Raw genomic sequence first — 22,500 nt, forward strand, 5'->3', positions numbered from 1 at the left:
GTCCGACTCTCTAACCATTAGGCCACGACTTCCCCCAAACAAGATTTTACTCTAACTTTATAAACTATATCCTGTGGTATATGCAAACTACTGCACTTTCTATTATTTGGTTAATAACATAATAATGATAAACAAAGATGTAAATTAATCTAAATTACATTTTTTATTATCGTATTGTTTGTTTATAAATAATTAGTTTTCATATTTATTTGTCAGTCTTGGATTTGATCTGGTTCTGATTTGTTGTTTCTTGCTGATAAGTGACTATTCATGTAATTTAGTTGATTTATATTTTGTAAGAATCTGCTGCAGTGCCACAATCATGAAGCTCTAATCACTGGACTGCAGCGCCACCTGCTGCTCAGGAAATTAATACGGATTGAAATTTATTGTGCTTTTCAAAACACACTATTCCATATATAAGCAGCTGTAACACACTCTCTCTCTCACACGCACACACACTCATACACTCACTCTCTCTCGCTCACACACACACACACTCATACACCCACTCTCTCTATCTCTCTCACACACACACACACACTCTCTCTATCTCTCTCACACACTCACACACACTCATACACTCACTCTCTCTCGCTCACACACACACACACACACTCTCTCATACACTCTCACAGTCTCTCACACACACACACACACACACACACACACTCTCTCTATCTCTCTCACACACACACTCATACACTCACTCTCTCTCGCTCACACACACACACACACACTCTCTCTATCTATCTCTCTCACACACACACTCATACACTCACTCTCTCTCGCTCACACACACACACACTCTCTCATACACTCTCACAGTCTCTCACACACACACACACACTCTCTATCTCTCTCACACACACACACTCTCTCATACACTCACAGTCTCTCTCACACACACACACACACACTCATACACTCACTCTCTCTCGCTCACACACACACACACACACACTCATACACTCACTCTCTCTCGCTCACACACACACACACACTCATACACTCACTCTCTCTCGCTCACACACACACACACACTCATACACTCACTCTCTCTCGCTCACACACACACACACACACACTCATACACTCACACTCTCTCGCTCACACACACACACACACACACACTCATACACTCTCACAGTCTCTCACACACACACACACTCTCTCATACACTGTCTCTCACACACACACACACACACACACACTCTCTCATACACTCAGTCTCTCACACACACACACACACTCATACACTCACTCTCTCTCCCTCACACACACACACACACACACTCTCTCATACACTCTCACAGTCTCTCACACACACACTCTCTCTATCTCTCTCATACACACACACACACACACTCATACACTCACTCTCTCTCGCTCACACACACACACACACACACACTCTCTCTCTATCTATCTCTCTCACACACACACACTCTCTCATACACTCACTCTCTCGCTCACACACACACACACACACACACACTCTCTCATACACTCTCACAGTCTCTCTCACACACACACACACACACACACTCTCTCTCATACACTCTCACAGTCTCTCTCTCACACACACACACTCAAACTGACCTGTATTTGCCGGTTCTGACCTGAAGACCCTTCATCCCGCAGCGCTGAGCTCCACCAACATCATTGAGCAGATCATCACCGATCATCACAACCTGACACACACACACACACACACGCACACACACAGTACAGAACAATAACACGGTAAAACATGGTAAACAGAGCTTACTGTAGCCTTACTGGCATCTGAACACAGCATCAAATCAACAAAAAGTGTGTGTGTGTGTGTGTGTGTGTGTGAGAGAGTGTGTGTGTGTCTGACCTCGTGTGGCTGGAGCTTCATGTCACTGAGGACCGTCTGGAAGAACTCAGCTGATGGTTTTCCCACCACCTCGGCCTGGACGTCACACGCGTACTGAACAACACAACACAGGTGCATCATGGGAATGAACTGTGCTGATCGAGGGGCTGCTGGGAAATATTCCTGTATGTTCATCATATATATGCTATATGCTGATCACACTTCACTTCACTTCATTCCAGACGTATTTTAGTAACACTGAGACACTATTACAGCTTTTATTAAGAATTTGAATTTCTTAAAAAAAACATTTTTAAATTGGTTTACATTTTTAAAAATTTAAAAACCATCAAATCAGGTGAGAGTGAATATCACACACGTGACCTTTGACCTGCTGCATTCACCTCCAGCGCCTTCATAAACACACCCACGTCCAGCTTCAGACCGTCCGTCTCCTTATAGTAGCGTCTGCAGAGAACATGAGCTGCATCAGACACACACCACTTTAATCACAGCCAGAGTCCGTTTATCTGGAAACGTGTCGACTGTTTCCAAAACACCACAGCGTGACCTCTGACCTCTCCAACACACTTATAGTGCATCATTTCTGCAGCCTAAGGCAGGAACCCGTGTGAAAGCAGTCAGGTGTGCGTGTCTCACCCTTGACCCAGCGAGAACAGCAGCGGTCTGTCCAGGCCAATCAGAACACGGAAGGCTTCGTTCAGGTTCTGGTAGGAGAAATTATCCGCAGCGTCTCCGATGACAACACAGTTCGGAGAACTCCTGTCCACACCATCAAACTCCGGGATCAGATCTGAGATCACACACACACACATGAGAGTCACAGGTCTGTCGTCATTCACGTGTGAGTGAGTGAGTGAGTGTGTGTGTGTGTGTGTGTGTGTGTGTGTGTGTGTGTGTGCGTGTGTATGTGTGTGTGTAAGTGAGAGAGAGTGTGTAAGTGAGAGAGAGAGAGTGAGTGTGTGTGAGTGTGTGTGTGTGTGTGTGTGTGTGTGTGTGTGATCTCAGATCTGATCCCGGAGTTTGACGGTGTGGACAGGAGTTCTCCGAACTGTGTTGTCATCTCCGGGATCAGATCTGAGATCACACACACACACACACACACACACACACACACACATGAGAGTCACAGGTCTGTCGTCATTCACGTGTGTGTGTGTGAGTGAGTGTGTGTGTGTGTGTGTGTGTGTGTGTGTGTGTGTGTGTGTGAGAGTGCAGTACCGTCGTGCACCAGCAGGTGGGGCCGCAGGTGTCTCTCTCTGAGGATGTGTATGAGCGCAGGTGCGGGGGAGAACACGTGACTGACGCTGATGTTGAAGCCCATCACACACAGCTTCTGCACGAACCTCACGCGCGTGTTCTGGGTCTCATTAGTGCAGAAACGCACCGTCAGACCGGACTCCATCAGCCTGACACACACACACACTTCAGATCACACACTACTACCCATACTGCATACTTAGTGTTTATGTGGGGGTCGTTTTATATTTTTATACATTATCTTTGTTTCTTTATTTATTTGTTTGTCTGATCAAATATTGAGTCAAGAATGATCACAGCCGACATTATTTTCACAAACTAAATAATATTATATAGCACACTAAAAATTGTGGGATACTTAGTACAGAAGAGCATACTAAATCATGTCATGTCACATAAAGATACAGCAGAAATCATAAGAGTAATTCATGTATACTGCAGATGTTGGCTAATGTAGTATGCATACTGAGAGTTTGAATACTATGGACAGTATAGAGAGAGAGACAGAGTCTCAGTATGGTAGTATGCTATTTCGAATCTATTCGATCTGTTATGCAACACTGTTGTCGATACAAGGTCAAGTGTATTGAAAAGTCATATTTCGTTATATGTTGTTGCTGTTATTATTATGCAGCAATACTTACTGAATAACTTTATTTGTAACTAGTTCTCACCTCCTCACTGCTTCCACAGATCCGTGTATCGCCTGTCCTCCTCCCTCTCCGCTATCATACAGAACTCCACACATGTCTAAAATCACTCCTTTCACTCTCAGCCACTCCATACTGCTGCCTGCGGCCATGCTGCTGACGCGACTGCGCGAAACAGGGGATTCTGGGAAATGAAGTTCTGCGGAGTAATGCTGGAAGCGCATCGAAGGCTGATCAAAGGAGGAAAAAATACACATGGAAGTTTTTCGTATGTTTTTGGCATTATAATGCTAATAATGCAATAATTAAATAATAATTCTGCTCAAACTACATTTGAAATGTATGTTTCATTATCAGTGTTGGGGAATAACTAGTTACATATAACAGAATTATTTAACCTCAGAATGATTTCAAAGTAAAAAAATAGTCTGTTTTTGTGGTGAGTGTGCTTTAAAACTAAATTATTATATTCTTAATTCAAGTGATGAAGGATTTCGAAAGTGAGATTGTGAGATTAACCCTGTCTGCTTTAAATGCTTCAAAATGATTAAAATTTAAAGTGCATATTGCAGGTTAAACAATTTTTTCAAATGAATATATAACATTGTATGAAAATATAATATGAACATTTAATGCAGGATTTGAAAATGTTTTACAAGACACGAGGGCACACATTTAGATGAAAAAGTGACGCTTTCCTGGACAGTTCTCAAAAAACACTTTTTTTTCAACATCTCGTCATATTACGTCACATAAGGGAGTCGTGTGCCGAGCTCTGCTTTAAGCGCGCGCGAGTCAGTGTGTTTTCGGTAGTTATTTTTATTTCAATTTATTATTGTCATGGTAAATTATTGTGTTTGTGGAGGTTGCACAAACTCCAGCCTGTCAGGACATGGAGTCCACAGGTTTCCTAACAAGAAATAGGACGGTATCTTCCGGGCCTCGATGCGTTAGTGCAGCTGAAGAGACTGGACTTCACTAATGCATCTGCTTCAAACACCGCGGTGGTGTGTAACTTAACAGATGTGATGGAGGCCAAGTGGAAAAGCATGGTCAGCAGTGAATGTGATCTAAACTTGTGTTTGCTTGTCCCAGCATATGCCGTCTGAGAGAGGAATACTGCAGGTCACCACAGACTCCACGAGAACACAGCACTGTCATGTCCACTACACCTGCTCCTCTTTCCAGATTCCTCCAGTCATGTCCACTACACCTGCTCCTCTTTCCAGATCCCTCTAGTCATGTCCACTACACCTGCTCCTCTCTCCAGATCCCTCCAGTCATGTCCACTACAGCTGCTCCTCTCCAGATCCCTCCAGTCATGTCCACTACACCTGCTCCTCTCTCCAGATCCCTCCGGTCATGTCCACTACACCTGCTCCTCTCTCCAGATCCCTCCAGTCATGTCCACTACACCTGCTCCTCTTTCCAGATTCCTCCGGTCATGTCCACTACACCTGCTCCTCTTTCCAGATCCCTCCAGTCATGTCCACTACAGCTGCTCCTCTCCAGATCCCTCCAGTCATGTCCACTACACCTGCTCCTCTCTCCAGATCCCTCCGGTCATGTCCACTACACCTGCTCCTCTCCAGATCCCTCCAGTCATGTCCACTACACCTGCTCCTCTCTCCAGATCCCTCCAGTCATGTCCACTACACCTGCTCCTCTCTCCAGATCCCTCCAGTCATGTCCACTACACCTGCTCCTCTCTCCAGATCCCTCCAGTCATGTCCACTACACCTGCTCCTCTCTCCAGATCCCTCCAGTCATGTCCACTACAGCTGCTCCTCTCTCCAGATCCCTCCAGTCATGTCCACTACACCTGCTCCTCTCTCCAGATCCCTCCAGTCATGTCCACTACACCTGCTCCTCTCTCCAGATCCCTCCAGTCATGTCCACTACACCTGCTCCTCTCTCCAGATCTCTCCAGTCATGTCCACTACACCTGCTCCTCTCTCCAGATCTCTCCAGTCATGTCCACTACACCTGCTCCTCTCTCCAGATCCCTCCAGTCATGTCCACTACACCTGCTCCTCTCTCCAGATCCCTCCAGTCATGTCCACTACACCTGCTCCTCTCTCCAGATCCCTCCAGTCATGTCCACTACATCTGCTCCTCTCTCCAGATCCCTCCGTCATGTCCACTACACCTGCTCCTCTCTCCAGATCCCTCCAGTCATGTCCCCTACACCTGCTCCTCTCTCCAGATCCCTCCAGTCATGTTCACTACACCTGCTCCTCTCTCCAGATCCCTCCGTCATGTCCACTACACCTGCTCCTCTCTCCAGATCCCTCCAGTCATGTTCACTACACCTGCTCCTCTCTCCAGATCCCTCCAGTCATGTCCACTACATCTGCTCCTCTCTCCAGATCCCTCCGTCATGTCCACTACACCTGCTCCTCTCTCCAGATCCCTCCAGTCATGTCCACTACACCTGCTCCTCTCTCCAGATCCCTCCAGTCGTATCCACTACACCTGCTCCTCTCCAGATCCCTCCAGTCATGTCCACTACATCTGCTCCTCTCTCCAGATCCCTCCGGTCATGTCCACTACACCTGCTCCTCTCTCCAGATCTCTCCAGTCATGTCCACTACACCTGCTCCTCTCTCCAGATCCCTCCAGTCGTGTCCACTACACCTGCTCCTCTTTCCAGATCCCTCCAGTCGTGTCCACTACACCTGCTCCTCTCTCCAGATCCCTCCAGTCGTGTCCACTACACCTGCTCCTCTCTCCAGATCCCTCCAGTGATGTCCACTACACCTGCTCCTCTCTCCAGATCCCTCCAGTCATGTCCACTACACCTGCTCCTCTCTCCAGATCCCTCCAGTGATGTCCACTACACCTGCTCCTCTCCAGATCCCTCCAGTCATGTCCACTACACCTGCTCCTCTCTCCAGATCTCTCCAGTCATGTCCACTACACCTGCTCCTCTTTCCAGATCCCTCCAGTCATGTCCACTACACCTGCTCCTCTCTCCAGATCCCTCCAGTCATGTCCACTACACCTGCTCCTCTCCAGATCCCTCCAGTCATGTCCACTACACCTGCTCCTCTCTCCAGATCCCTCCGGTCATGTCCACTACACCTGCTCCTCTCTCCAGATCCCTCCGGTCATGTCCACTACACCTGCTCCTCTCTCCAGATCCCTCCGGTCATGTCCACTACACCTGCTCCTCTCTCCAGATCCCTCCAGTCATGTCCACTACACCTGCTCCTCTCCAGATCCCTCCAGTCATGTCCACTACACCTGCTCCTCTTTCCAGATCCCTCCAGTCATGTCCACTACACCTGCTCCTCTCTCCAGATCCCTCCAGTCATGTCCACTACACCTGCTCCTCTCTCCAGATCCCTCCGGTCATGTCCACTACACCTGCTCCTCTCTCCAGATCCCTCCGGTCATGTCCACTACACCTGCTCCTCTCTCCAGATCCCTCCGGTCATGTCCACTACACCTGCTCCTCTCTCCAGATCCCTCCAGTCATGTCCACTACACCTGCTCCTCTCCAGATCCCTCCAGTCATGTCCACTACACCTGCTCCTCTCTCCAGATCCCTCCAGTCATGTCCACTACACCTGCTCCTCTCTCCAGATCCCTCCGGTCATGTCCACTACACCTGCTCCTCTCTCCAGATCCCTCCGGTCATGTCCACTACACCTGCTCCTCTCTCCAGATCCCTCCAGTCATGTCCACTACACCTGCTCCTCTCTCCAGATCCCTCCGGTCATGTCCACTACACCTGCTCCTCTCTCCAGATCCCTCCAGTCATGTCCACTACACCTGCTCCTCTCCAGATCCCTCCAGTCATGTCCACTACACCTGCTCCTCTCTCCAGATCCCTCCAGTCATGTCCACTACACCTGCTCCTCTCTCCAGATCCCTCCAGAGGATCAACATGATGAGGCTGTTGGTGTATCTCTAGCACAGCCTTCACCATTTAACACACTTTAACAACACATTAGTGTGATACCCAGACTGAAAGATTGTTAAATGTTTTTAAATGGGTCAGATGGTATTTCTTTTGGTAGTATATGTTTGGTACATCTACATTATATATATATATATAAACAGTTGAAATGTTGTGTTTTGAGTTGGGTATTAACAGTGCTATGAAATAATATTTATGATTTAGTGCTGTATAAATAAAACTGAATTGAATTAACCATAAATGCAGATCTGCTTGATTGTGATTTTAATTTTTAATTAATTGTCAACAAAATGGGGCCATTCCAAACCTTTATAAAGTCCTCCTTCCTCTGTAAACTATCTTCTAATGTCTGACACAACATAGGCCCAGCGGACAACTTGTCTGTATGCTGTCATTATTGATTGTGTTATAGCAATGGCATCAAAAAGTGTTACTTATAGGTAGTCATGACCTAAATAGAGTTAACTTGTAATTGAGAATCAAAATTATTGAGACTGTTTTAATATTAAAATCTTTAACTATGTATTTATACATGTATACAAGTATTTAGCTTAGAGTAATAAACTATTTCTGCCCTAAAACATGTGTCTGCTGGCCTGGAGAGGTCTATGCTTTCCTCGTATTTCCCACACAAGCACCTATGAATCAAAAGCGTGTTTATCTCTCTCTCTCCTGCGGTGATCACGTAACGTTAGTGTGGGATATTAACGAGTGTGACACGCCTGATCAACGCTTATTAGTTTCTATTACTGGTAGTATCAATACTAGCATTGCTATTGGCTGATTATAATAGCTAACGTGTGTATATCTGTCAGCTAACACTGATCTCTCACCAAACACCTGCCCTGTTCTCCTCACATCAACTCAATCTGTCTTCTCTGACCGTTGTTCTGTCTAATCCTGGCCTGTCCTGCTCTCTTGGCTGCATAGCAGGCTCATAATTGTATCTGTGGTCCGTCATACGAGTGTAAATACACATTTAACATTTCCTCAGCGTCCGAACTGTCTGCGATCCAGTGTTTTCCTGTGGTTTAAATGGACCGCTCTCCCTTTGCGTCACTTCCGGTTTTGGCGCGTTTCAGATGCGGAAGTAAAATTCTCTCACAAAACGACTCCAGAAGCCTTAATAGCGTATTTTAAAGAAAATCTAGTTCCTACAGTATTTTTCTATACATCGACTCACTGGAGTGTCTAACCTGCAATATGCCCTTTAATAAAATATATATATAAATTTAGAAAAGTATTCAAATGTAATCAGTTACTTTAATAAAGTAGGCCTAATTAAAATAGTTACACACTTATTACATTTTAAACAGGGTAAATTGTAACCTGTAAGCTGTTATATTTCCAAAGTAACCTTCTCAACACTGATTATTATATATTATAATGTTGTTCAGAGGCAAGATAATTAGTTCATCATCATTAGTTCAGTTAGTTCAGGTAAGCCTGTAAATTGCTTCATTATCTGCCAAATGAATAAACGATTAATACAGTGATGTATTTTAGACTATATTTGTCCAGAAGTGGAGATGAATGTCAAGCATCACTTTCAGTTGCGATTAAAACACTATAAACTACAAGACACGTGTTTTAAACAGAAAGCGCTTAAACCTTACGCAGAGCCGGAACCGGTTGCGTCATGACGCAGAGTGACGTGTGTGCGTGCATTTGAATAATCCTCCGTGTAGCGTCAGCGTGAGACACGCCGGAGACCCGCAGGAGCCCGCAGCAGGTAAAACACGCATAAACACGCATTACAGCAGCTCACAGACACAGAGCGCTTATTAATAACACTGATGAATATTTATAAACACGAGTCTGATGATGACGCGCGAGGAAGAGGAAGATGAGGGTGATGAGGGTAACAGGTTCATGTAGGATTCAGTGGGAGTTTATTCAGGTGCCTTGTTTTAATATGGTTACTTTATTGATTATATACTTATTGACTGTTGTGTAACTTCACTATACGAACCTTACCTGTGTGTGTGAGTGTGTGTGTGTGTGTGTGAGTGTGTGTGTGCGTGTTGGCAGCGCGTGTTGAGGGCAGTGAGTTTTCAGCCAATCACCGTCTCAGGCTGCGTTTGACGTGTCACGTGGTCATGTGACCGTATTAATAAGTGTCCCTGTTGGTGTAAAGTTTCCTAAGGAATGAGTTAATAATTGATGAGCGTGAGACTGATGACTGGTGCTGATCTGAGATCTGTCTGGATGAGAAACACTGGCTGCTTTCTGTCTGATCAGCAGTTTCTTTCAGTCGCTGATGATCCAGACACGTGTTCAGCAGGTCACTCCATCTCTTACACAGCTCAGAGATTTCATTTTATTATCATATTGTTGTGAGAAACACTGGTTATGTAGGTTGAATTTGTATTTTAATTCCATGTAGATTAATGTTGAAGCTCAAATACACCAGAGTTTTGTGTCAGAGCTCATTCCAGACGATAAATCCTACAGCTTTACAATGAGATTTTATATTATATTATATTATATTATATATGACCCTGCAGCACAAAAGCAGTCATGAGTAGCACAGGTATATCTGTAGCAATAGCCAACAATACATTGTATGGATCAAAATTATACATTTCTCTTTTATGACAAAAATCATTAGGATATTAAGATCATGTTCCATGAAGATATTTTGTACATTTCCTACCGTAAATATATCAAAACTTCATTTCTGATTAGTAATATTTCGTTTATGGAGTTCTACAGTTATATTTATTAATCTAAATATACAATACTGGATTAACTTGGAAAACAATTATGACAGAAATATATTATTATTTCACAGTAGAATGTCCTTCTTAAGTTATAATAATATTACATTGTATTAAAACATATTTATGGATTATCACTAATTTAAGGAATATCACAACTTACCCATTCTGTTTTAATTTTCACTTGATTACATTTTTAATAATTAACTTAAAAATAACTTTGAAATAACTTAATTAACTACAGTTGTTAATTTTATTAATTAGATTACCGCTGTTTCTCATAATATATTTCTGTTTGACATGGCAATGTTTTATATTGTGTCCTCTGACAGTAAAATAAGGCAGTATAAACATATATACAGGTGTAGTCATGTGAAGAGGAAATACTCTGATATACTGTGAACAAATACAGCTTTATCAGTGTTTGTGTCTCAGTCATGAACAGCATGAAGCGTCTGATGAGCCGCGTGACGCCCGCCCTGAGCCGCGCAGTGCATTCTGGGATCCGCACATCGTCCTCAGCGGCGTCCAGAGCTGAACCCGTGGAGCGTGCGCTGACGTCAGAGGAGGTTTACGCTCGCGAGGGTCGATACGGCGCTCATAACTACCATCCGCTGCCCGTGGCGCTGGAGCGAGGAGAGGGTGAGCAGCACCAGCACAAGCTGTCTCTTATAAACTCATTACTGCGCGTTCATGTCTCACAAAGATTACTTATCTTATTACTCCAAACATAAAAGCATACAGAAAATACACCTTAAATAATCAAATAAGTAAAAACAAAATAGGCTACAACCAACTGTATTTAATGTATTGTGCCCACAGTGCAATGACCTTCTTTAAGGTATGAACACATCTGAACACAGTTCTGCTTCAGCTTTCAGTCAATCAGCCTGTCTCTCGGGTTTATGACTATTACAACATTAAAACATTACAATAGAAAATTGCTCTTTAAAGCAACATTATAAGTTAAAATCACTGAATTAAAAATGAAAATAAATAATAGAAATCAGACTACATTTGAACTGATAAGAGGAACACACATTTTTGAGCTATGCTGTATTAGCCAGCTTACATTTGATTTACAGTTACTGCTATCATAAAAATACACTTATGTAGGATTAAAATTCTACGTGTCACATGTAATGGCCATCAACAAATATTTTGGCAGAATGTATATTTTATTCTGAATTCTTGCGCTAATATTCTATTCTGCTCCGTCTGTGTAGCGCGCATGCGCTCGTTCTCTCGCATAAGCCTCGCCCGCTCCTGACAGAAAAATGGATATATTTGCTTTACTTTCTAACATTTACAGATGAAAAATATACCTGTGATGTGTCAGTTATGCACTGAGGAATACGCAATGCATTAAACAGCACAAATATTCACTGTTTGCCATCGATTTGATCCATGATCGACATTAAGGGCTGCTTCAGAATAAGCTGCACGTCACATTATCCCGACTCTCTGAACCCGACTCTCTGAACCCGACTCTCTGAACCCGACTCTCTGAACCCGACTCTCTGAACCCGACTCTCTGAACCCGACTCTCTGAACCCGACTCTCTGAACCCGACTCTCTGAACCCGACTCACATTATCCTGACTCTCTAAACCCGACTCACATTATCCTGACTCTCTGAACCCGACTCTCTGAACCCGACTCTCTGAACCCGACTCTCTGAACCCGACTCTCTGAACCCGACTCTCTGAACCCGACTCTCTGAACCCGACTCTCTGAACCCGACTCTCTGAACCCGACTCTCTGAACCCGACTCTCTGAACCCGACTCACATTATCCTGACTCTCTAAACCTGACTCACATTATCCTGACTCTCTGAACCCGACTCTCTGAACCCGACTCTCTGAACCCGACTCTCTGAACCCGACTCTCTGAACCCGACTCTCTGAACCCGACTCTCTGAACCCGACTCTCTGAACCCGACTCACATTATCCTGACTCTCTAAACCCGACTCACATTATCCTGACTCTCTGAACCCGACTCTCTGAACCCGACTCTCTGAACCCGACTCTCTGAACCCGACTCTCTGAACCCGACTCTCTGAACCCGACTCTCTGAACCCGACTCTCTGAACCCGACTCTCTGAACCCGACTCTCTGAACCCGACTCACATTATCCTGACTCTCTAAACCTGACTCACATTATCCTGACTCTCTGAACCCGACTCTCTGAACCCGACTCTCTGAACCCGACTCCGACTCACATTATCCTGACTCTCTAAACCTGACTCACATTATCCTGACTCTCTAAACCTGACTCACATTATCCTGACTCTCTGAACCCGACTCTCTGAACCCGACTCTCTGAACCCGACTCACATTATCCTGACTCTCTAAACCCGACTCACATTATCCTGACTCTCTGAACCTGACTCACATTATCCTGACTCACATTATCCTGACTCTCTAAACCTGACTCACATTATCCTGACTCTCTGAACCTGACTCACATTATCCTGACTCACATTATCCTGACTCACATTATCCTGACTCTCTGAACCTGACTCACATTATCCTGACTCTCTGAACCTGACTCACATTATCCTGACTCACATTATCCTGACTCACATTATCCTGACTCTCTGAACCTGACTCACATTATCCTGACTCTCTGAACCTGGATAGCATTAGTCAGATTGCGTGAACTTCAGTTGTCATTTATGAAACCTCTTTAGTCCCGATTGATTTGTTAGGTTATTTCAAGGTTTTGGACTTTAACCCCTGCTTTTCTTAGCATCTTTTATGAAACAGCCCTCTGAATTTGTCGTAATTCTGACTTGGACAAAATACTGAGTGCAAAAACACTGAAGTCTGCATGTGTTTAGTGTGCATTCCCTCCAGCACACGCACTGCATAAACATGAAAGCTGAAATCTCCTTGTTGTTTGGGCGGTGTTTGTGTGCGTCAGGCATCTCTGATCAGTGTTTCTGCGGCATGTCGCAGGGGTTCATGTGTGGGACGTGGAGGGCCGCAGGTACTTTGACTTCTTGAGCGCCTACAGCGCCGTTAACCAGGGTCACTGCCACCCCAAGATCATCGCGGCGCTGACGGCGCAGGCCTCGCGCCTGACGCTCACCTCCAGAGCCTTCTACAACGACGTGCTGGGCTCCTACGAGCAGTTCATCACCGGCCTGTTCGGATACGATAAAGTGCTGCCCATGAACACAGGTACAGCCTCAGCTGTCAAAACAAGACAGGATTGACGGTTAGAACGATGCTGGGCGAGGCTCTAATCCTGCTCTTGTGTTGTGAAGGTGTGGAGGGTGGAGAGACGGCCTGTAAACTGGCTCGTAAGTGGGCGTACACGGTCAAGGGCGTCCCCAAATATGAGGCAAAGATCGTGTTTGCAGGTAAGACAACCGCTCACAGTCCACCTCACTTACACACGACCAGTCTCTTCTGCTCACCAAGCCTGCATTTATTTGATCAAATATACAGCACAATATTTTTACTATTTAAAACAGCTGTTTTCTGTGTGAATATGTGTTAAACTGTCATTTATTTCTGTGATCAAAGCTGTATTTTCAGCATCATTACTGCAGTCTTCAGTGTCACATGATCTTCAGAAATCATAATAATATACTGATTTACTGCTCAACAAACTTTTTTTTTTTAGCAATTTATACTTTTATTTAGCAAAGATGCAATAATTGAGCAAAAGTGATGTTAAAGATCTATGTTTTCAACATAATAATAATAATAATTTGAGCAGTAAAGCAGTATATTATAATGATTTCTGAAGATCATGTGACACTGAAGACTGCAGTAATGATGCTGAAAATACAGCTGCAGATCACAGAAATACATTACAGTTTAACACATATTACCATAGAAAACAGTGATTTTAAATAGTAAAAATATTTCAAAATGTTCCTGTTTTTGCTGTACTTTGTATCAAATAAATGCAGGCTTGGTGAGCAGAGGAGACTTGACTGGTAGTGAACATGTTCAGGAATGATTTCTTTATTTGATCTCAGTCAATAAGTTTGTAACACTTTGAGAGAGCTTATTTGTAACAGGTTGATTATTCCTGAAGTCTTCTATGCCTGAAGGTTCATATGTTAATGTCTGAAGCCCGCTGGGAGTGTTTTCATGTGATGTGAGATGATGAGTACAGTAGTAAGCTGAGCGTCTGTATTTCTGCTCGTCTACCGTGTTTCTCTCTCAGCGGGGAATTTCTGGGGCCGGACGATGGCAGCCATTTCCAGCTCGACAGACCCCAGCAGCTACGAGGGTTTCGGTCCGTTCATGCCTGGATTTGAGCTGGTCCCGTACAATGACGTCGCTGCGCTAGAGGTACTGTTCATTTACACACCAGCAGCTGCTGATCCGGTGTTTCCAGCGTCTGGAGTCACAGTAGATCATCCTCCTGAGCTCCATCTGCAGCGGCTCGGAGTTTGAGTCGCTATAAAGCACATTTACTTTAACCAGCAGTCTTCACTAATGTGTAACGAGACAGAAGAGAAGCTTTCAAACCGTCAAAATAAAAGCTTGAGAGTAGCACTTTATTATCTCCGTCGGCGTTTCATAGCACACTTTTAGAAATAGAGAACATTTACAGCACACCTACACACACACGGCATACAGAAAACGTTTTGTTCAAAAAAACTTGATGTTTTTTTTTTGGCCCAATTTTTACACTAAATATTAGTATTGTAATTTTACAGTTTTAAACAAATTTTTTATTTTACAGTGAAATATTGTAAAAGTAGTAGTATTTCTTATTTTGCTTATTTAGTAATAATAGTCATAAGTAAAATAATAATCATTTAGTCATCAATATTCATTATTAATTGTAGGACTACTTTAAAATATATTACAATAATTGCTATGTAATAATAAATATTAATGTTGTTATTGCTGTTGAGGTTAATATTAATAATATTATTATTATTTTATGTCATATTGATATATAAGTATTTTTGGTCAGACTGTACAGCCCTAAAAACTAACATAGCAAACCTGCAGTTATTGTTAACCTGTAACTTAACCAGCTCAACTAGTTTCCCCTGATCGTGTGTGTGTGTGTGTGTGTGTCTGTGTGTGTCTGTGTGTGTGTCTGTGTGTGTGTCTGTGTGTGTGTCTGTGTGTGTGTCTGTGTCTGTGTCTGTGTCTGTGTCTGTGTGTGTGTGTGTGTGTCTGTGTGTGTGTGTGTGTTGTGCAGAAAGCGCTGCAGGATCCAAACGTGGCGGCGTTCATGGTGGAGCCCATCCAGGGTGAAGCAGGTGTGATCGTTCCTGATCCCGGGTACCTCACGAAAGTCCGGGAGCTTTGTACCAAACACAATGTGAGTACACACTCTCTCTCACACAGACACACACACACACACACACACATCCATCAGCCATTCGCTCTCGTGTGTGTTAATCTGACAAAGACTGTGTGTTTGTGTTTGAACCCCACTGAATGTGTGTGTGTGTGTGTGTGCGTGTGCTGCAGGTTCTGTTCATTGCTGATGAGGTGCAGACCGGTCTGGCCCGTACTGGGCGGCGTCTGGCTGTGGACCACGAGGCAGTGAGGCCGGATCTGGTGATTCTGGGTAAAGCGCTGTCAGGAGGAGTGTATCCCGTGAGTCTCTCTCTCTCTCTCTCTCACACACACACACACACACACTGTTGACTGAAGAACACACACGTGTTTCCTGATGATCTGTGTGTGTCTCAGGTCTCTGCTGTTCTGTGTGATGACGAGGTGATGCTGACCATCAAACCTGGAGAACATGGATCCACGTATGGAGGAAACCCTCTGGCCTGCCGGGTCGCCATCGCTGCTCTGGAGGTGTGTGTGTGTGTGTGAGAGTGAGAGTGTGTGTGTGTGTGAGTGAGTGTGTGTGAAGGCTCCTCACGCTCTGGATCTCCTCAGGTCATGGAGGAGGAGAATCTGGCTCAGAATGCGGATCTGATGGGTCAGATTCTGCGTGCTGAGCTCAATAAGCTTCCTCGGGAGATCGTGAGCGGCGTCCGTGGGAAAGGCCTCCTGAACGCCGTCATCATCAAAGAGACTAAAGGTCAGAACCAGAACCGCCACAAAACCACCGTCCACTCAAACCAGTCTACAGGTTCACATGCATATCAGTAAAGCCACTGCATCACCGTCAGAAACTCTGCTCTCTTGATGAGAAAGTATGACAGGTGTGGGTCGCTCGCCCGGTTAAACAGCACACGCACTGAGCTGGAGATCAAACACAGGTGGTGGGCGCCTGCAGCTCTTTATTTGGGTTGAAAACATCAGCTGACAGCAGAAAGAGTCAGAAGATCAGGTTTCAGATGGTCACAAACATGCATTTTCATTTTGAACTCTTATCTACGACATCAGGATTTTGTTCACGTGTGTATTGTAATAGGAAGCAGGTGTTTTAGATGCTGCAACCTGACAATTGTTTCATTTTACAGTTAATGACAAATATATGCTTTTAAGTATGAATATAAAAAAAAACACAGAGGCACATGGTTACACAAGAATGAGAAAAATATATTCATAAGTAATTTATTGTGCTGATTGGCAGGTTTTCAGTTCTTTTGACTGATTGTTTCCAACCATTAGTCTCTTGTACTGCCATGCATTAAAGGAATAGTTCACACAAAAATTAAAATCTGCTCACGCTCGGGTCTATCAGAGATCAGGATGAGTTTGTTTCTTCATCAGGTTTGTATAAATGTGTCTCTGCATCAGTGTCTCAGCAATGGATGCTCTGCAGTGAATGGGTGCCGTCAGAATGAGAGTCCAAACAGCTGATAAAAACATCACAATAATCCACACCACTCCAGTCCATCAGTTAACATCTGGAGAAGACTAAAGCTGAAACACATCCAGCATTAAGATGTTTTTAACTAAAATACTGTCCATAATCCATAATAATGCTTCCTCCAGTGAAAAAGTGCATCTCCTGTTGTCTCTCACATCAGAATCAGCTGTTTTAGACTGTGTTTGTCTTGTAAACGCTGCTAGATTTCTCTCCTGATTCGCACCCATTCACTGCAGAGCATCCATTGCTGAGACACTGATGCAGAGACACATTTCTACAAACCTGATGAAGAAACACTCATCCTGATCTCAGATGAACTGATGGTGAACACATTCTCAGCACATCTTCATTTTCTGGTGAACTGTTGGTTTAATGGCAGCAGCTTATTCGTTTATTTAGGATTCTTATACTGGAAATCTGTTTCTCTGATGTGGAAATGTCACACAAACACTGGACCAGGATTTGAAGGATCTTTACATCCTGATATCAGAGTTCACACGGATCTGTGAGAGATTTTTTAAGAATCAGTGAACAGTGGTGGTTTGAGTAGATTATTGTGATCATTGTATGTTAATACGGGAGATCCGTGTTTTTGTGCAGGTGAATGATCTGATGTGTGTGTGTGTGTGTGATCTGTTCTAATCCTCTCATCTCTCTCAGACTATGACGCCTGGAAGGTGTGTCTGCGTCTCCGTGACAACGGTCTGCTGGCCAAGCCCACTCATGGTGACATCATCAGACTAGCCCCGCCCCTCATTATAAAGGAGGATGAGGTCAGAGAGTGTGTGGACATCATCAGCAGGACCATCCTGTCCTTCTAAACCACTGGAATCACCTTCATCATCATCTGAGTGATTTCCACCCGTAATTCTTCTGATTTTAGCCTGCTTTGTTTTATTGTGTGTTTTTCATGAGCTGTTACAGTTGTTCAGGTCAACACAGAATCTGCCGGACGCTCACCGGGACTTTTAGCGCTTTGAGTTACACTTATTTAGGTTTGCATTCTCCACTGACCTTGAGATGCTTGAATAATAGTTTTTAGTTCTGATGAAGACGTTTCTGAAGGCGAACGCTGCTCCGTTTCTGTGACGTTTACAGTTTCTTTCCTCCAGAGGAAGATGAATGAAGGTCACGGTCACAGTGTTTGAGATGTTAAAGTCTTGAATAGAACGAGTTTTTCTCCTGATGAGAGAATAGTGCACTTTAATAAAGACATGATCAAACTGAATGCGGTTATTAATGATTAGGAAAACAGCAGAAATATAAACTGTTTGTTTCCTGTAGAACGTTTCATGAATGGAGCGCCAGCATCAGATGATGATTTATTTCTGTTCTTGAATACATTTCCAGTCAGCTGAGAGTTTGTTTTGTCTAAATTCATGAGTTTGATATATCAAAAGGTATTTTAGAAAAGCTGAAATGTTATTTCGCAGACAAACATTTATCTGAATACGAGTTGGCTGATCATTTCTATTATGTAGAACTTTTTCATTATACAGTATATGACTGATTTAAAGTTGTTCCTGTCCTCAGTATCAAACCAAACATCATCCTCCAGGAAGTGACATCATTTTGGAGGGAAATCAACAGCACAATATATAGGCTAAATGTAGCATTCACTTCAATGGTACGAGAAACTGGATGCTTTCGACTGATTTCTATTGAACTCTCAGCAACTGAACTGCAGCTCAAACTATTTCAAATATAGTGAATTAAGCTACAAACTCCATCATAAAGCACCATGTTCCCATCTAACGTGTATTTTCAGCTGCAGCTCATCATATTAATGGAGTGTTTCTCTAGTTAGCAGTAAACCGGTTACCTCAGCTGAATATGATTTGTGCTGGATGTTATCTTTGGAATGGAAATATGGATATTTTATTTGTAAACATCATACTTGTTTTTGCTAATTTCAGTTAATGTCATGAAACTAGTGAGCTAAGCCAGTAGTAGTGCTGACAGTGTCGTGTAAACACGACTGAAGACGAGAAAAGAGGAGGAACAGACCAACTGAATCAATCAAGTGAGTCATTTACGATTGAACCGCTCCGATTGATTCAAACTCGTGAATTCGATCATTCAGTTCAAGTGATTCACAATCACAGATTAAAAAGCATTTCATTTTCGAGTTTCGACATCCATTTTGATGACTTTAAGAAGCACGTATACTGGATAAAACAACTTTTGATTCAGATCGAAACTTCGGAGATTTCCTTGTTTTATTAAACAAATCATCAAACCATGAAGGCAGCACAGCTATAAAACAAAACAAAGAATACACAAATACAAATCCCTTAAGAAAATTAAACATGGTTTTATTAAAGTAAAAGTGTACTAATAGATTTTTTTTTATATATATAAGCACAGTTTTACTACAAATACCATGGTTAAACTATAGTAACCATGTTTGTTTTTGCTTACTTTTGTGAAATTTAACAGGAAACACAAATTAATTAAAATATAAGTATATATAAAATATAACATGTTATATTTTCCTATATTCTCGTTCGAGTAGTCAAACAATCCAAAGTAAACATCTTTAAAGAAAAGAAAAGACTCAACATGAGATGGATGAACACTAAATAAAGTGAAAGTAGCAGTATTTTTAGTGATATGTTATTTACTCTAAGTGCTAATAGCTATAGATTATATTTACGCAGTTAAAACAGCAGGATTTATTTATACTAATTGCAAATAGTGGCAAGTATCTGCACCTCAGTATTGTAGTACATTATAAAACGGTACACAATAACTTATTGAGTGGAAATCTTAATTCAAATTATTAAATGGATGCCACCTTTTTGGGACAAAAGCCCTATATCTACCCTAACCCTACCCAATACTTTATTTTCAGCCTTTTGATTATTTCCTTCATTATTATTAAAAATAAATGCTTTTCTGATGTGATTTGAAAATTTAAAAGGGAGGGAAAAAAGTTCTCCAAAAGGCGGACTCGAACTCGGGTCGATCGCGTCAAAATAAGTGCGACAAACGCATCTGCGTCTCAGGACTGACAGCTCTTTTATTCTGTTGACTCGCCCAATCACGTGTCGGTGGGCGGGGTTAGTGTAAATAGACACTCCATTGAATAAATGTGAGCAAATGTCTCTGTGTGGTTCATTATTAAACAAGTGAATAAATCTTCCTCAGAAGACAGAAAAACAGCAACTCACTTCAGTGTCTCACTTATATAATAATTACACCCATAAGCTTTTTGTGAAATTTGGAGTAACTCAATCTGTTGTTTGACCTCTTCATATTGAAGGAGAGAACTCCAAAGTCAGACATAGTTTATGATTTTCAAGGGTGTGGAGTTTAGTAGAGACACTGGCATGATGCTTCTGATGTCAGACACTACTGAATTGACCCTAGGAATGATTAGGCTCCAACAGTTGGCTGTCTGCTGGTGTATCCCACCTGTTCCTCATCTGTGTCCAGCGGATGGTGCTGCAAACACTGCTGAGAGGAGAGCCACATTATTTTAAACAATATATTTGTGATTTATGAAGGAAAACAGACTGTTTTGCATGATTGATCTGCTGTGATTGAACAGACATCAAACACAGAATACGACGAGCTGAAAATGAGTCGGTTTCATCTGTTCATGAGTGAACGCTTGTGCAGTGGGTCATCTGAAGGTCAAAGGTCACATGACTTCTGTAGCCGTCTCTTTTATCATACAGAAGCCAGAGTTTATTCTTATTGATCTGCCACAGAAAGCGTCTGAGATCATGTGAATTAATGAGTGGATTCCACCTTCATTTCTCAAATTTGCATGAAAATCGTGGCTAATTGGTGCAAATATGGTTCAGTGATTGAGGTCAGAGAGTTACAGACACTGAACACAAAGAAACAATGAAGCAGGAATGCTTGATCTGGAATAAATGTGTTACTGTGAGTGATTATACAGCAGCTGCATTATAGAGGCCATCCTGAGGAGGAGGGTTGATTATTATGTGAAATGAGTGCAGATGTTTAAATATGATTGTGTGGTAATTATCAGGTGAACTAGAGAGCTCCACATCTTCATCAGAAAATAAAACATCAGAAGGACAGACTTCGGGAGGCAGACACACTGAGTTTAAGAGTCCCATCTCTTTATCCTTCCATACACACGACACACTATCACATTTCTGTCATTCAAATCCCTTAAAGGCTGCACCAATTAGGGTAAGCAGCAACACTTCCCATAATATCTAAAGTACTTGTCCATTTGTAAGAAGAATGACATCAATGCTTATTAGTCGCTTATACTGTCTCACCCTTATCCCTAGTTTACAGTAATCAGCTGATCCAGACCATATCCAGACCAAACGGTGGACCTGCACCCAGGAACAACCACAACACAGGGTGGTGGTGGCGCAGTGGATAAGACACATGCCTTTGGTGTGAGAGACCCGGGTTCGAATCCACTGTGAGACACCAATGTGTCCCTGAGCAAGACACTTAACCCCTAGTTGCTCCAGAGGCGTGCGACCTCTGACATATATAGCAATTGTAAGTCGCTTTGGATAAAAGCGTCAGCTAAATGAATACATGTAAACACATCCCTGAATATCAGCGGAGACCATGCCTGTGAAGACCTCATTGATGGCCCTCAGCAAAGACTACGAGCACCAGACAAGCCTTGTTTGGGCTCCTGGTCACTGTTGCCTTTTGTCTTGCTTCGTTGAAGACACCTAATATTCAGAAATATTATTGACTCGACTGCACTGACGCCATTTGATAAGAACTGAACGGAATTCTGGCACGTTTACTCTCGATCAGGTGATCAGATGTGTTTGCTTGTGTCATCATTTATGTTTCTCCGAGCAGAACATTTCCCAGAGGAACATTTACAGTCGTGTGAAACAGAATTGATGATGTTGCAGTCTGATCTGAGAACAGGGTTCAGATGGTTGGAGACTCATTTGAGTAAAAAAAAGGGTAATTGTGAATTGATTTCTCACAATTGTGTCTTTTTGATGTTGAAATGATTTAATATTTTGTTCTATTATGGTCAGTGTCTCTGACAGACTCAGAGCAGAGCAGAAGAGAAACATCATTTAATAAGTAATTGAATGTTTTTCTTATATTTTCATGCATTAGTCAAAGCCAGAAGAAGAGTGTTTGTGACTGTAATGTCAGTCCAGCAGATGGAGGCCGTGTTTCATTCAGCTGCAGTGATTCACTTCTGATGCGTTAAGGATTTCCTTCCAAAAATGACCATTTTTAATGTCTCTGATGACGGATGGATGTATGGTTGGATCGTCACTTTTGCACAGCATCATCCTGAAATCATCATTTCCTCTTTCGACTCATGGTTTGGAGTGAAATCCT

At 42.9% G+C, this 22,500-nt stretch overlaps 3 protein-coding genes across 6 annotated transcripts in view; 2 read left to right on the forward strand and 1 right to left on the reverse strand.

Annotated features, from left to right (window-relative positions):
* LOC306857588 (protein FAM53B-like) overlaps positions 1-4,337 on the forward strand; it is a 24,978-nt gene extending 20,641 nt beyond the window's left edge. The window contains exon 7 of the transcript XR_013783120.1: positions 3,818-4,337. The gene's annotated coding sequence lies outside the window, so the exon portion shown is untranslated. The remainder of the gene's footprint in view (positions 1-3,817) is intronic.
* The window catches only part of LOC306857589 (phospholysine phosphohistidine inorganic pyrophosphate phosphatase-like), a gene marked incomplete at its 5' end in the record, with an annotated part of 10,927 nt that extends 2,173 nt beyond the window's left edge, over positions 1-8,754 (reverse strand). The window contains 7 exons of one of the 3 annotated variants that reach the window (XM_079397604.1): positions 1,603-1,694; positions 1,865-1,957; positions 2,248-2,311; positions 2,504-2,657; positions 3,086-3,273; positions 3,799-4,004; positions 8,533-8,754. In XM_079397604.1, the coding sequence (XP_079253730.1) occupies positions 1,603-1,694; positions 1,865-1,957; positions 2,248-2,311; positions 2,504-2,657; positions 3,086-3,273; positions 3,799-3,998 (791 nt within the window). Of the gene's footprint in view, positions 1-1,602; positions 1,695-1,864; positions 1,958-2,247; positions 2,312-2,503; positions 2,658-3,085; positions 3,274-3,798; positions 4,032-8,532 lie in introns of those variants that run through there. The other 2 variants (XM_079397605.1, XM_079397603.1) reach the window with 2 other exon arrangements.
* Positions 8,755-9,354: 600 nt separating this feature from the next.
* On the forward strand, positions 9,355-18,694 carry LOC306857537 (ornithine aminotransferase, mitochondrial-like). Of its 2 annotated transcripts, none has more exons than XM_079397520.1 (10): positions 9,355-9,431; positions 10,855-11,061; positions 13,380-13,604; positions 13,691-13,786; positions 14,605-14,732; positions 15,601-15,723; positions 15,876-16,004; positions 16,101-16,214; positions 16,299-16,443; positions 17,842-18,694. In XM_079397520.1, exons 2-10 carry the CDS (start codon positions 10,857-10,859, stop codon positions 18,000-18,002), a joined length of 1,326 nt encoding a protein of 441 aa, XP_079253646.1. In that variant the 5' UTR covers positions 9,355-9,431; positions 10,855-10,856; the 3' UTR covers positions 18,003-18,694. The 2 variants fall into 2 exon arrangements, with proteins under 2 accessions (XP_079253646.1, XP_079253647.1); XM_079397521.1 differs by having other exon boundaries at positions 9,370-9,431; positions 10,841-11,061; positions 17,842-18,540.
* Positions 18,695-22,500: the final 3,806 nt, after the last annotated feature.

This window comes from Barbus barbus, assembly GCF_936440315.1.
Source record: "Barbus barbus genome assembly, chromosome: 38".
Classification (NCBI taxonomy): Eukaryota; Metazoa; Chordata; class Actinopteri; order Cypriniformes; family Cyprinidae; genus Barbus; species Barbus barbus.

What these genes read in the sequence shown, in the direction of transcription:
- LOC306857537 (XM_079397520.1), top strand. Translation starts at nt 10,857, where the DNA reads ATGAACAGCATGAAGCGTCTGATGAGCCGCGTGACGCCCGCCCTGAGC. An exon ending in ATGACGTCGCTGCGCTAGAG is followed by an intron (nt 14,733 to 15,600) that starts GTACTGTTCATT and finishes TGTGTTGTGCAG; the next exon opens with AAAGCGCTGCAGGATCCAAA. An exon ending in TGTCAGGAGGAGTGTATCCC is followed by an intron (nt 16,005 to 16,100) that starts GTGAGTCTCTCT and finishes TGTGTGTCTCAG; the next exon opens with GTCTCTGCTGTTCTGTGTGA.